The 14,431-nt window shown below is 33.5% G+C and overlaps 1 protein-coding gene across 3 annotated transcripts in view; it reads right to left on the bottom strand.

Moving 5' to 3' along the window:
- The window catches only part of Thsd7a (thrombospondin type 1 domain containing 7A), a 399,002-nt gene that overhangs the window by 80,031 nt on the left and 304,540 nt on the right, over window positions 1–14,431 (bottom strand). For all 3 annotated transcript variants that reach the window (XM_078040341.1, XM_078040342.1, XM_078040343.1), the window contains exons 8-9: window positions 7,820–8,054; window positions 3,885–4,000 (exon numbers count right to left, since the gene is read on the bottom strand). In XM_078040341.1, the coding sequence (XP_077896467.1) occupies window positions 3,885–4,000; window positions 7,820–8,054 (351 nt within the window). The remainder of the gene's footprint in view (window positions 1–3,884; window positions 4,001–7,819; window positions 8,055–14,431) is intronic.

Genomic DNA, 14,431 nt, shown 5'->3' with positions numbered 1-14,431 from the left:
CAAGTTGCCTATTTTTTCCCTCTCAAAAATGATAATACTTCTTTTTTCTCAATCCCTTTCTCTTCACTTGATCCTTGAGGCCAGTAGATAATCTTCCTTTGCACTCATTGAGAGATTAGAAGAATAATTCTGTGCCTTGTCTTTCCCATACCACTAGGATGCAAGTTTCCTAAGAGCAAGAATATTAGATTCCTCTGGATTGCTAATTCCTTATGTTTAAAATCACCCTTGGAACATTGTATTTTCTTGAAAACTGTTGTAGAATTTTAAAAAATGATTGCTTCAAATTATATATGTGATCTTTAAGGAGACAATGGAGCTTTTAAAAATAATTTGTAGCTGGGCATGTTTGTGCACACCTGTAATCCCAGCAACTCTGGACTCTGAGGCAGGAGGAGCACACTTTACCAAGACTCTTGGTAATAACTATGATTTTTTTTTAAAAAAGGACAGGGAATGTTGCTCAGTGGCAAAGCTTCCTTGTCCCTTCTACAATTACTACTACTACTACTACTACTACTACTACTACTGTTAATGTTACTAACAACAACAACAACAACAATAAAAAATTAGTAAATTTATCAGCAAATTTCCAATGAATAACTAGTTAAAAATTTTGATCCATAAGTTTTATTATTATCTAAATTATTTCCCCACATATATCTAATTAAACTTCTCAGAAAGACTGCATTCAGAATGCCAAATTAAAACATTTACCAGATGATAACCACACACAGGCTGCTGTGCCTTTCCTATAGGAGCCTGTAATCATGATGGGATAGATGGCAGATAATTTATTAATTAAATGGTGGCTAAAAAATAGAGAGCTTTACCATGGATCAGTTCATTTGAGCCATGGAATGACTTACAGGTTTTATAACCAAGGCTTGGAGGACTATAGTATTTTGTCTATGGTAATCTGGCTACCAAGTGGCCAAGCCAGGTGTTCAAACCAGATCTGCTGATTCAAAGTCCACTTGTTCTGTAATATCATGAAGTCTACTACTCATTTCTGTGTCCAAAAATAGAAAGTTATGTTCTGCTGTGTATCAGAGTAAGTTCAATTCACTCTTCCATTAGTTGCTTCCATTCTCCTTTCTAATTTCACATAAGCACTTTCCCCAAAACATTCTCTCTCTAAAAACACTGTACTTTTTACATGGTCACCTAGGAATTTCCTGATGCCCCCATGCTTGGAATTTATGTGGTTCCTCTTTCAAAAAGATCTCATCCATCTCCCTTTCAATAATATTTTCCCTAATATTTGCTCTCACAATGATTTTTCCTTTCCCTTCCTTAGAGTTGTTTGACCACTAAATCTTGTTATTGAATCACACAAGCTCTACATTATCTGGTCTATATAGAAGATACTACATTTCAAATGAAATCCAAAGTTTCCTTTAAGTCAGGGACTATTTTCTTTATAAGACCATTTTTTGTTTTAATTATAAACAGTATTAAATGATTCAATAAGTATTCATGTATACATGTAAAAATGAGTAATTATTTAGTTAACAAATGTATAGCATTCACTATTTATTTATTTGTTCAGTTTACTAAAAATGTTTTTTAAAAGTTCATTCTTTGAGTTGTCACATTTTAACGCATAATTATTTAATATTATTAATGAGCAAATAGAAAGGAGGAAATCATGTTCTTTTCACTATGAAATCCACAAATTTAGTTTATGCTAATTGAATTTTAATTATAGTATTTTTATGAATAAAATATTGTATTTTTTACATTTTACTTTTATTTACAGACACTTAGAGACACATATAATATATAACAAAAGAATTTTCAAGAACTTACAGGGAACAGTACTATAGCACAGTAGTAGCACCCTGGTCTGGTATGCACAAGGCTCTTGTATAACAGACAAACAAACAAAAACAAAACCAATCTCACAGAAAAAAGTTAATAGGCTATTAAAATAGCTCCAGTTAAGGTTTAGAGATGAGAAAAGTTTACCTGATTCCTTTTTTCTTTGTGTGTGGGAGAGTACCAGGGATTGAACTCAGGGACACTGGACCACTGAGCCACATCCCCAGCCCTATTTTGTATTTTATTGAGAGGCAGGGTCTCACTGAGTTGCCTAGCACCTCACTTTTGCTGAGGCTGGCTTTGAACTCAGGATCCTCCTGCCTTATCCTCCTGAGCCACTGGGATTATAGACATGCACCACCGGACCTGGCCTGATTCCCTATTTTTATGAGTGATTATTCAAGAATCAATTTAATGGAAAATTTATTTTTTTTAACTTTATTTCCTTAAAATGCTTTAGAAGAGATCAACTTAATTTTAAAGTACTTTACATAATACAAGGACCTAACCAACATAAGGAAAAGACAGGCTTTTCTTTCAAAAATTTCACTTAAAATTTATGTTAAATTATTAATCATTTGGTTATAAATATGACTTGTTTTGAAATTCTAAGTAACTTATACTAAAGCAAAACAAAAAGTGAAAAAACATTAAGAATAAAATTTATAAGTACATTAATTCTATATGATAACTTTTTCGCCACCCTGATGAATAAGCGACAATTAACACAGAAATACTAACCTATATGAAAGCACAATGCTCTTGCTGGTTGTGACCAAGCGAAAGAGCATCATATGTTATTTAGATTTAATAAAAGAATATAAAGGAATAAGAAGAAAATTTGAAAAAAATGTCAGACAATCACATTGTTTTATTAGTAAGCTTATGTCATTAACATTTTTCAAAGCTAATACCTTCCTTTTTCCTCAAAAGCTACATAGGTTCTCAAGACTTTTAAAATGAAAAAAATTCTTATTCTTGCTCAGTTTGATATTTAAGGCTATTTGATAGAAAAAGCATAAAAACAAAAGAGACTTATGTGTCAACTTTATGAAATGCTAATCATATTGTAAAAATAATCCAGTATTAAATTTATATGCTCTAAAGGATTAAATAACTTTTTGTCAGTTAGATACTTGTTAATTGAATTTCTTTAGTGAGTCGAGAAGCATAGATAAAACACAAACATAAAAAGAATTTAAGAAACATTAGCTCTGTCTGTTGGGAGAGCAAAATAAGAAATAGGAGACAGTGTCATTTGTGACACTGAGAGAAAATTTGCTCAGTCATTACAGAAGTCACCTGGAGTATTCTGATACCTTCCCCAGCAGCAATGAGAAAAGCCTCTGTTCTCCAAGGTAAGGAAAAAACTATCAAAGGATCTGCCATGACACCAAAGAGACTTTGTAAGTCATGAAAGCAAAACCAACCTAAACTGAGAACAAATACTCATCTTTTAAATACCTCATGGCACATTAAGCATTGGCAGAGAAACAATTTGGCCAATTTTCTCTTCCTTTATTTCCATCCTTGGAGCCACATAATTCAATCTGTAGCAAATCCAGTCTCATGCTATTTCTTGCTAGTAAGTAGGTTGGAAGCCATGTGTACTGATAAGATCACTGTATATTATTTTTAGAATCTGGAAGACCAGTATACATTCTTTTAGAATTAAGTAAAATCAAATATTATTAATATAATAAAGTCTAGAATGCTTTCACTTTGATCTATATCATAAAATTTCAAGTCAGTTTTTGGTATAAAACTCATTTGTCTGGTACTCTAACGCAATACATTTCCAGAGGAAAACCAAAATGCTATGGCATTCATGCCAAACCAGGACTATAACAGCCCTCTGTAAGAAAACAGGAGAGGGTATTATTTGTGACACGGAAAGAAAATTTGCTCAGTTATTTGCATAAGTCACCCAGAGGGTATTGATATCTTTCCCAGACGTAATGAGAAAAGACCCACAAACAAGGCTTGGTCAGAAGAATCTGGAAGTTCTGTTGAATGCATTTTTTCTAAGGAAAAAACTGAAGAAACTCTGCAGACCATACCTTCTCTACAGGAGGAGGGGCATGGTGTCCAGTCACTATATGGTGTTACAATACAGTCTTTCCTACAAGGAAGCAGACAAGGCCTCACGGTTTCAGGCCGAAGGCTTTCAGGACACCTAGAAAAAGAAAAGAGAAATTATTAGGGCTCCACAGTAAGCCAGATGACTTAACTTTAGAATTTTCACTGCCAAAATTGTCAAATCACCATCAGTCTGTATTATTTCACTCTGACAGCCTTTCTACTTTTGTCAAGAACCATTTAACTCAGTTAATTATTTCAAATTGTATTTCAGTAAAACTTTTTAAGACAGAATGTGTAGATTTCAGAGCAGCACCTGTGCTACCTAGAATCAAATATAACAATTCTACGTTCTCCCACTATAATAATCTCTCCATCAATAAATATGTGTTTTCTTTCGTGCTTTATAAAAAATTTTGTAGGAATTCAGATGACCAATTTAAGGACCCAATTTTATATCTCTCTATAATTAAATAGGTTTTGTGCCTATTATGAGTTTCCAGGTTATTCTATATTTCTTTTTTACAAAATATGCATACCTTTAAACAAATTTATAATGAAGTATATTCTTTACACAGTTCATGCTCAAAAACAATATTGTATTAACAGTAATATATTTTATAATAAATAATAAAATAAAAATTCGTAAATCATCATTTTTCCTGGTTTCATTTACTGTATTGATTTTTATTTTCTCTTCCATTTTGTACCTAGTTTTAGAGATTTAAATATTTTTAATTTTTTATAAGCTAAAATATCTTTTCTGGAACAAAAAGTGACTATAGATAAAATAAATAATCAGTAACAAAGAAGATTTTAAAGTATCCTTCCTGGGAGATGTTTTCAGAACTGAACTATAAGTGAAAAAAAATCAACACCATTAACCTAATTTCTTTATAGCATTCTACATTTTACTTTTTATATATCTGACAATATTTATCTAAAAAACCTTCAAATACATAAATATCATGCTTTATTCAATTGTATAGATATATGTTCTTCTTTCTTACTTTAAAATATAAAATAGTTAGGCTTATTTGGGAGTGGATTTTAAAAATATATAGTATTCAATCTTTCAAAAAAATAATCTCTCTGGTTTACATTGAGGGTAAGTTTGGATTTTCCTCATTACAATGACTATTCAAAGTCATGGACAATAAGAAATTTAAGTGTGGAACATATAAGCTGATTGTGGTGCTATAATTCAAATTGTAAATCACTAGAATTATAACTTTACTGCATGCCAGGAAATGTTATACGGCAAAATCTCACATGTAATCCAGTTAATTCTTTTGGGAGTATGGAATCATTGGTCAGTAATTATTATTGAAAGCACTCCTTTTCAATGAGGCAATTTTATAACTTTAACAATGGGAGGGCATTACTCAATTGCATGGTCTTCAAATATTAGTCCTGAATAAATCAATGGGATTTACAATCTTATCATTGACAAACTCCAAATATTGTTTTAGTTTAGAAATAGCCACAGCAAGATACTTGGCTGACTGTGGACAACAAAATTACTAACCACAAAGTTGTTAAATGAACACACAAAGATAAATTATATAGCCTAGATTAGATTCAATAAATGAATTCAGACTTCCTTTGGTGAGGCAATTGGTTCAGTCAACATGTTCCTTTTCTCCCTTGTACTGTTTGTATTTAGTGTTTGTGGTTTAAATCAAGAAATCGATTTTCCCCCAAATCTTATTCAAGGTCAAATTAAACAGATGTGATAGGAGTTGAAGTTTGTTACTTGGAAGGATAGATAAGATCAATAACATTGATTTTACCATTGCACAGTAATCTATTTTATTAAGAGAAGTTTAAAACAAGCTTTCTATTTGCATTTTTGTTTCAAATGGCTGGTATTGCAAAACATTCATTGAATTTAACCCAGCATTTAGGGAGAAGGGCAATAACATTTTCTTTCAAATTCAAAGTACTTGCTTAATTTTCCAGAATTTTAAGGGCAAAGTAAATCCATTCGATTTAACAAATCTATAGATGTATTCAGGTCATTGAATACAGGCTGCAAATGCAAAGCAACTTTTTAATGAATTATTGTGGTGGTCCAACACGGGACTTTCATGATTGATTCAATGATCTTAATCCAGCAGTCTCCTTTAAGCATAGGCCTGTACACATGTACATCAATTAGCCTGCAAAAAAAAAATGTTGTAGTTTGTATAAGTGAAGGAAATGTCAACAACAACTTCTGAAAGGTGACTAACTGTACAAACACATACAGAATAAGAGAGTGAGTTTACTGTCCAGAGCATAATAACCCTCATCATGCACCACTGAAGGTTGTCCCTGCACCTCTCTAGTGAATATTCCTACCTTTGTTCTAATTCCAGTAAGAGGATGATATCATCAATAGTAAATTCTGATTTGGAAGGGGTGTAAGGACTATTAGCAAGTAATCAGCTCTTCACATTACTTTAGAAAATCACAGAATAAATTTCTGAACTGCTAAAAAATAAAAAAAAGTAAATAAAATACATTCTAGGTGTCTGGGAAAAAAAAAAGAACCAGGATCTTTCAGGACTTTGGACTTTCTTCTGCTGCTACCACCACTGTACATTCATTTCCTGAGTTGGATTCATCAGACACTTATAATATTAACATATTAGTTTGGGGCTACTCTCAAGCACACAGAAGAGACTCAATTTATCAAATCACTTTGGTATACATTTTCCAATATATTTTCAAATTTCAAATGATATAAATGAAAAAATTATTGGGCTAAAAGCATCTCTAATATCTGAAGCCTTAGCCAGATAAAACAACTCATAATGGGGTTCTTATTTATCACTCTGGAGTTTTCTATATACCAGATAAATTATTTCATTTCCTTGGAAAGACTAGGAAGAATCTAAAACTTACAAGAGAAAATAACAATTTCTAACATTTATTGTGTGATTGTATTAGTAATCTTTTTCATTAAATCCTTTAAGTATATTTTGAAAATTGAGACCAGAATTAGTTAGGTAGGTCCTAACTAATTAAGATCACCCACAATATTTGACCACTTGGCAGATTATTTGGAAAATATGAGAACATATTTATACCTTTATAGCCATACCCATGTTTCATAGCTGAGAGGATCTGAATTTTTGAAAATTTATGCTCTCTAAATTTCAAAAAATAAATTTCTTTCTCTCAAAAGAATAGATCTTAGATTTTATTTATTAATTTTCTCTGAGAATTTCTTACCTGGTTGTGCCATTCCTTGTTTTGTTTATATTTCTCACAGGGCATATATAATATGCCAACTCTGGTTCTTTGTCCTACCTTCTAGAAAATGGTTGTTTTGTTATAAAACTATTTGTAACAATCCTGAGAAACTGATAGTTTTTTTTTTTAATCATAACACTCATTCTGTCTCAAGGCTCTCTCTTGGAAGTAAATGGCTTATTCATTTAACCATTGGTGGATATAATAAGTTTGGTCTCCGTATTTTTATATGGTATTTTCTAGGGAAAATGAAAGGCAGGTCACAGAAGGCTACCACCCAATTAAAGTAGATTGGCAGCCTCCATAACCTCCGGATATATAGGAGGTCATGGATGACCTACACTCCTAGAACTCCGTACTGTCATTACTGACCAGCCAGGCCTACAGCAAGTACTTCTTTCATTGCCTCGGTAGCTTAATAAAAGCAGAAAGTGCTTCTATAAAACAAAGTCGGTACCAGATAGAAAGATTCCTATAGAATTTATGGATCTCAGGTACAAGACTCCAAAGCTGTTACAGATTTATCAGCAGCTGACATTCAAAATAAACAAATCTTACTCTTGAGGACAGGTATGACATGCATCAAAATGTTCCATTTCATGAAGCAAGTGAAGCCTGAGCCAATCCTCTGCATGGCTGACCAGAGGATTTACTGCTGTCTTTCTAAAGCCCTTACTTTTTGGGTCCCACTTGGCCCACATTGACTCGTACACAGATAACTTTTCTTGTCTGCATGCCAACAGAGCACGAGGCCTCTCCATTCCAAGTCGTGGTCGTGTTGAAAGATGACACTGAGGTGTCCTCGATGCATTGGCCCCACGGACCAGTTTGCCAGTGGTACACAGTACAGGGATGCTCATTACAGCTGCGCACCTCTTGCAGAGCACTGGTGTTTGGACAGCGCATTCCACCTATAAAAATGGACAGTGACAGCAGATGAAATGGAGAGCCAACAGGAACCTTCCCATTCTCTGCTCCTTGGAACGAACAGGGTGAACAACAATGATAACTGCTACTTATTTAGCATATAGCATGTTACTAGCACAATGTTAGGAAGTCATATTACATATTTCTAGCTTAATCTAGCTTAAAATACAAAGTATGCGGTAGATGTGATACTTGCTTTTGAAGACTATGGGCAACCTTTAAGAATGAGGCCATTGTTCTACAGAGAAGTTGAACATGAGGTGCAAAGAAGCCATGTGATTGCTAATTAGAAGAAACAGGTGCGTTGAGACTCTGTGCTTGAAGAAAACTGAGTGTGCTTATAAATGTTATCCCCCAAATTGAAAGTCTTAATTACAGGTTTTAAGGTACTACTTATATTAATGTTTAAGGTTTTAGGCTGATTAGCTATAGGAACATTAAAATCGAATGATACTTTTTGATCTTCCAAAACATTACTGGAAAAGCCACTAAGTAATGATAATATTACATTTCTTCAAATCTAGATGTCATTGGCTGTGCAATGTATTGTATGTCCCAAAGGAAAAAAATGGATGAAAATTAAACTATGAAAAATACTTTCTTCTCAACCCTAGTTTTTATTATGTGCTTAGTGAAATACCTTCCTGTAACTTATATAGTTTTATATCACAGTTTTGTACACATTAAAAGAAAATATATTCCAAAAAGTTGCATTCAGAATTAAGATCTTTTGAGTCACTTTTTAACTCATACTCCTTGAAGTGTGCGTTCTCCTACACTGCATCATTTTCTGTGACATCAAAGGTGTGGGTGACACAGAATTTCTTTTTTTCTATTGGTACCAGGGATTGAACTCAGTGGCACTCGACCACTGAGCCGCATCCCCAGCCCTTTTTTGTATTTTATTTAGAGACAGGGTCTCACTGAGTTGCTTAGTGCCTCCCTGTTGCTGAGGCTGGCTTTGAACTGGAGATCTTCCTGTCTTAGCCTCCTGAGTCATTTGCATTACAGGTGTACCCTACCATGCCTGGCTCAGAATTTCTTTAAAAAAAGTTCATTTTTGCCATCTCCAGAATTTTCTTCCAGGATACTGATACTCATCTCTAGGCGCTGATACTTTTATATTCTTAATTATCACAAAGGTGTTAATAAAATCTTAAGCAAGCAACTAGAATTTCTTTTCCTTTCTCCAGTGGTCCTTAGCTGTTTTTGATCATCTGTGTTTTGGCAGAAGCAACATGGGATTGCAATTTCCACCAGGAATAACACAGAAGTTTACATACATAGCAACTATGTCATTAACTTGGCCATAGCAATTTTAAGATCCACACAATGATTTTAGAGATGTTAAAGGGCAAAACAGATCCAACTTTTTAAATCAATGGAATATGGTGTGGGGATTATTATTCTGAAATCTTTTTTTATGTGCTATCTGCATTATAAGTACTCCATGATGAGGCCTCATTTTGTGTTCACAATTGTCATATGAGTTAAAAAATATTAAGTGGATGAGCTCCAACAGATTAAATGATGTGACCATTGTAATGATGAGGAATTTAGAAGTCCAGTTTCTTAATACTGCTATTTCTGATGCCAATTATGAAAGTGAAAAGTCTTATGTTGTTAAGCTAGGGTCCTGGAGGAATTTGTTGCTCACTTTATTGACAGTTTGATTCCAGTGGCCACACCCTAAGCTGAGCTTCACGTGTCTCCTCCTTTATGTTTAAGGACATCTCTCTACTTGGCATATAAATCAGTAGGCTGTATATGTGAGAATTTCATGGCAATTTAGAATCATTTACGCAGTGTTGAATGTGGTCTCAATATCAGAACAACCTGCATTAAACAGCATTTCATTAATGTTCCCTGCTTCATGAAGGTGAAACCATCTGTCACAGTTCATATCCTATCTTCCATCATATAGCTCCGTGACCCCAGCAGTTCCTGCAAAGAAGTTTAGGATTTGAATAGAAATGAATCTTAAAACACACTAATTGGATTGGGAAAAAGTAAATGAGCACTCATATTACTCATTCCCTGAGGCGCCAGATTTATTCACTCTTAATTCTCAAGCACGTGTTTATATACACACACACACACACACACACACACACACATACACACATGCACATACATAACATTATTTTAACAGTCCTTTATATGTAATACTAAATTAATAAGCTTCCACCCAAAATATGCTTGTTTACTTACACTACTTTCATTGTGAACATATGTATGCTATTTAAACTGTGATTTTAAAACTCTGAATTGTTTTTGACATTGGAATTAACTAGTTGGCTTTGGAAAAATGATAAGAAAAAAAACTTCTACAACATCAGCATAACATGTCGAGGAACTGCAAGATAGCTGTTAAGTTTACAGACATAAAGGCTATTTATTTTCTTGCCCCAATCCACATTAAAGCTACATCAGCAATTTGGGGCTATTGTCAGGATCCTTGCACAGATAAGCCCCAATGTGGTCTTAATTATAACAACAATATGGCAATTCTGAAAGTCTGGGTTGGAGTAATCAGTCTTTGCAGCATCGTCTTGTTGTTTGGGGAATAATTTTATGGTAGAAAAATTGATAAGTATAATATTGAATGTATCTATTATTTATGGAATGATCTAATTCCGGACATCTGGGAATATTTCTAACGTACTGTAAAAGATGTAAAATGTGACCTATGACAAAATTAGCAATAGCCATATTTTAAAAAATCTTTTTGCATATAAAAATATATGCTTTGTATGAAAGTTACTATTTAGACTCTCTATGATTCCATCAAAACGAAGGACTTTATGGGATCTGGATGAAATTCTGTTTTGTGAAGGAACATTTATACTCATATAAAAATATCAATTATTACCAGGTGTGGTGGCACACACCTTTATTCCCAGCTATTTGGGAGGCTGAGGCAGGAGAGTCACAAGTTTGAGGCTAGTCTGGGCAACTCTAGTGAGACCCTGTCTCAAAATAAAAAATAAAAAGGGCTGAGGATATACTCAGTGATAGAGCAACCTTGGGTTCAATTGCTAGGTCCAGGGAGGAAAATTTCAACTACTAACTGGACTTCTCTTAGAAATAAAATAGTGACATTTTCTTCTGACATCAATCTTTGCTGGGATGTACCAGATCAAAGCTATGTTTCTGATTCTGGGCATTGATAACCTTTGCAATTTATATGATGGAGTGAAACAAAGAACCTTCTTTTAAAAAAAAATTTGCACACAAATACGTTTAGTGTGGTGTGCAGTGTTCATGTGGGATACTTAAAGGGACACTAGAGGGGTTAGAAATTGTCCTTGCTACTACAGGTATATTATAATGCAGTGAGGAAGGGTAGTCAGGGGATAAGACAAGCATGGAAATGAGTATTATTCTATGTGGATTGTCATAATTACATTAAGAGAAGTATTTAGTACAATTTAGAATTCAAAGGCAGAAGATTCCATTACTTTTTGGAGACTGAAAAATGCCTCATGTAGGAGGCACTGAGATGAGTTTTGAAGGAGTAGGGTTTTGAAAAGAAGAGTTATGAGATGACAGGGAAGGGAGGGAGGATTTTATCAAAGCAGAAGAAAAAAATAAATAAATAAAAGCAAACGGAGGCAAGTAGGCATGGCCTTGGGAATTAGCAATATTAATAAACTCCTAAGTGGAGAGTAACTGGCACAGGGATAAGGAGGGACACCAGGTGGATGTGATGAGGTAGCCACAAGGTGCTTCTGATAGTGTCTAATATTGCAGCCCAATCCTTTTCAGTGCAGACCACTGCTGGATGAAAAGCACATTGGTAAGGGCATGCTTGGGGAGAAATGAATCCTAAAGAGCTTTAGCCTCAAGAGTATTCAGGAGATTCTGCTGCAGTGCAGCCCCATCCCCACTTTTCTCCTTGCATAAAGAAGTAGACTACTTCCTGCTGTGGAGCCTGCATAAATCCTGTGTGGTGCTCATGTGGAGACAGATTGAAGCAGAAGTCCCTCTTCAAGGTCAAGAGTGGGGGGGTGGGGAAGTGCCAGTATTTACTTAGAAACCAGAGTTGTAGGTTGTACGTATGTATATATACATCCTGGGTTCCTCCAAATCCTCTAGAAATATGGGTGCTTTCTGGCTCTTAGAATTAAAATACTTTAGCTGTAGAAAATGAAGAAGTTAAAATAGAAATATTACTACCCTTCATGTTTTTGCATTGTAAAATGATTTTGAAGACTACCAAATCATTTCAGAAAAAAATTGGAACGATTCTATTTTAATCTGCATCTATTTTTTCTCTGTGAATAAAGTGGGTATAGGGCACATTGGTATTTGGCTGATGAAGTTATATCAGGTCATTCTGAACTTTGCAAAAATAAACATTCTCTCATTTTTCTCTCTGTAAGGATGATTAACTATATAATGAAAATTAACAGAAGTTGTTATTATACTGAGTGAAAAACATTATGAACATTATTTTTTTTTCTTTTTAAATGAAGCTTGCTGAGCATTTGAATCTGCAAGGAGATTCAAAAAATTGAGAGGTCTAAAAATCTAATATCAATATTTAATTTCTTGTTCAAACTCATCACTACATCACTATTTTTATATTAAATATGCCAAGCTTCAGTATTAAAAATTGCTTTCTTTCAGAACTTTTACACATAACTTTAAAGTAGCTTTTTGAGAAAAATCCTACAGTTTATACAATACTAGGAAGACATTAATCTTAAATATCATAGAATTCTAAAAAAGCACATTGTCAATTTTATTTAGCTAGAAGAAGTAGAAAATAAGATACACACACCTCCACATACATGCACTAAAGACACAGAAACACCTTTTCTTTTATTATTATTATTATTTTATTATTTATTATTATTATTTTATTAATCATTTATGATTATTTTTCGAATGTGGTTGATACTATATATTATTATTCATGATTGTGTGGAAAGCAACTATATACACATTGTTCATATTCTATTTTTTCTTTTTTTAAAAATTTAAACCAACTTCAGAGTTACTGTAAAATCAAAAGTATCATATCAAATGTTTTGCTAGATCATCTAGATAAAGTTGACAAAATTATATTGATTACTGTAAATACCTTAGGGTGTATTTCCCATAATCAAGGGGATTCTTCTATATATCATCACATCTAATATTCAAAATTAGGATATCAATACTGATATATTATTACTATCTAATTCTGAGAACCCATTCAAATTTGTCAAGTGCCCCAAAATAGCCTTCATAGCCCAAGGGTTCAGTTCAGAATCAAATATTATATTTAGATGTCATGTTTATTGTTAAATCTACTTTAATCTGGAATAGTTCTCTAATTTTTTAAATTTAGATATTCTGGAAGAGTAAATGTCAGATATTTTGTATGGTACCTTCTGATTAGGATTTTTCTGATATTCATAATTAGATTCTATAGATGCATTTTTGACAGAATATCAGAGAATGATGTCATGTTCTCACTCTGTCACATGGAGGATACAAGATTTTGATTTGATCCATTACTGGTGACATTAACTTTGATGACTGGATTCAAGTGGTACATGTAAGACTTTTCCAATAAGAGATACTTGAGGCTAAGTAAATAAATTGCTCTTCACTAGATGTTCAATTTATTTATTTTTTATTTATTCCAAATGTTCATCCATATTTTCCAATTTTATTTAATGGGTCAGGATCTATTAGGATCACTATCTGTTATTCAAATTGTTTGTCTATGTGGAACAGTGGGAGATTCTTCAAGCATGCTTCTGCTTCTTGGGCTCTAGACATAGTCCTCTTTTCTTTTCTTACTAGCACAAGATTCTTCAGGGCCATCTTCTACTTTTCCTATCACAGCCCTGGAATCCACCATTTCTTCAAAATGCCTGCTTCCTTTTATTAGAGATGGTGTTAGAAACCAAGATCTGGGGATGGAAATGGAGCTCCATGACTGAGAATACGCTTAGCATACACAAGGCCCTGGGTTCAATCCTAAGTGTGCACAAGCATACACACACCCACACATACACATAAAAAAAAGAAGAAAGAAAAAGAAAAATGAAAGAAAAAAGAAATGAAACCAAGATCTTAGTGTTACATGGACTTACTGATGTTGCAGTCTTCCCACTCTTGGTGTCTTTCCAGCAAATTGAGCTAATAATACTTGTGGATATGGACATAAATCCAGCTATCTATTCACACACCTTACATTTATATTTTTATATCTACTTTTACAAATTAAAAACCATAAATTTTTTGGGTTCTTTATTTATGCTGGAAATTAATGCTTTATCTGAGATGCAGGTGGCAAATATTTCTGTAGGCTTCCTTTTCATGTTTTTGATTGTTTCCTTTTCTGTGAAGAAGTTTTTTTTAG

The sequence above is a fragment of the Ictidomys tridecemlineatus genome, chromosome 2, assembly GCF_052094955.1.
Source record: "Ictidomys tridecemlineatus isolate mIctTri1 chromosome 2, mIctTri1.hap1, whole genome shotgun sequence".
Classification (NCBI taxonomy): domain Eukaryota; kingdom Metazoa; phylum Chordata; class Mammalia; order Rodentia; family Sciuridae; genus Ictidomys; species Ictidomys tridecemlineatus.
The sequence above is the reverse complement of the archived record's forward strand: the minus strand, read 5'-3'. Positions and strand labels throughout refer to the sequence as shown.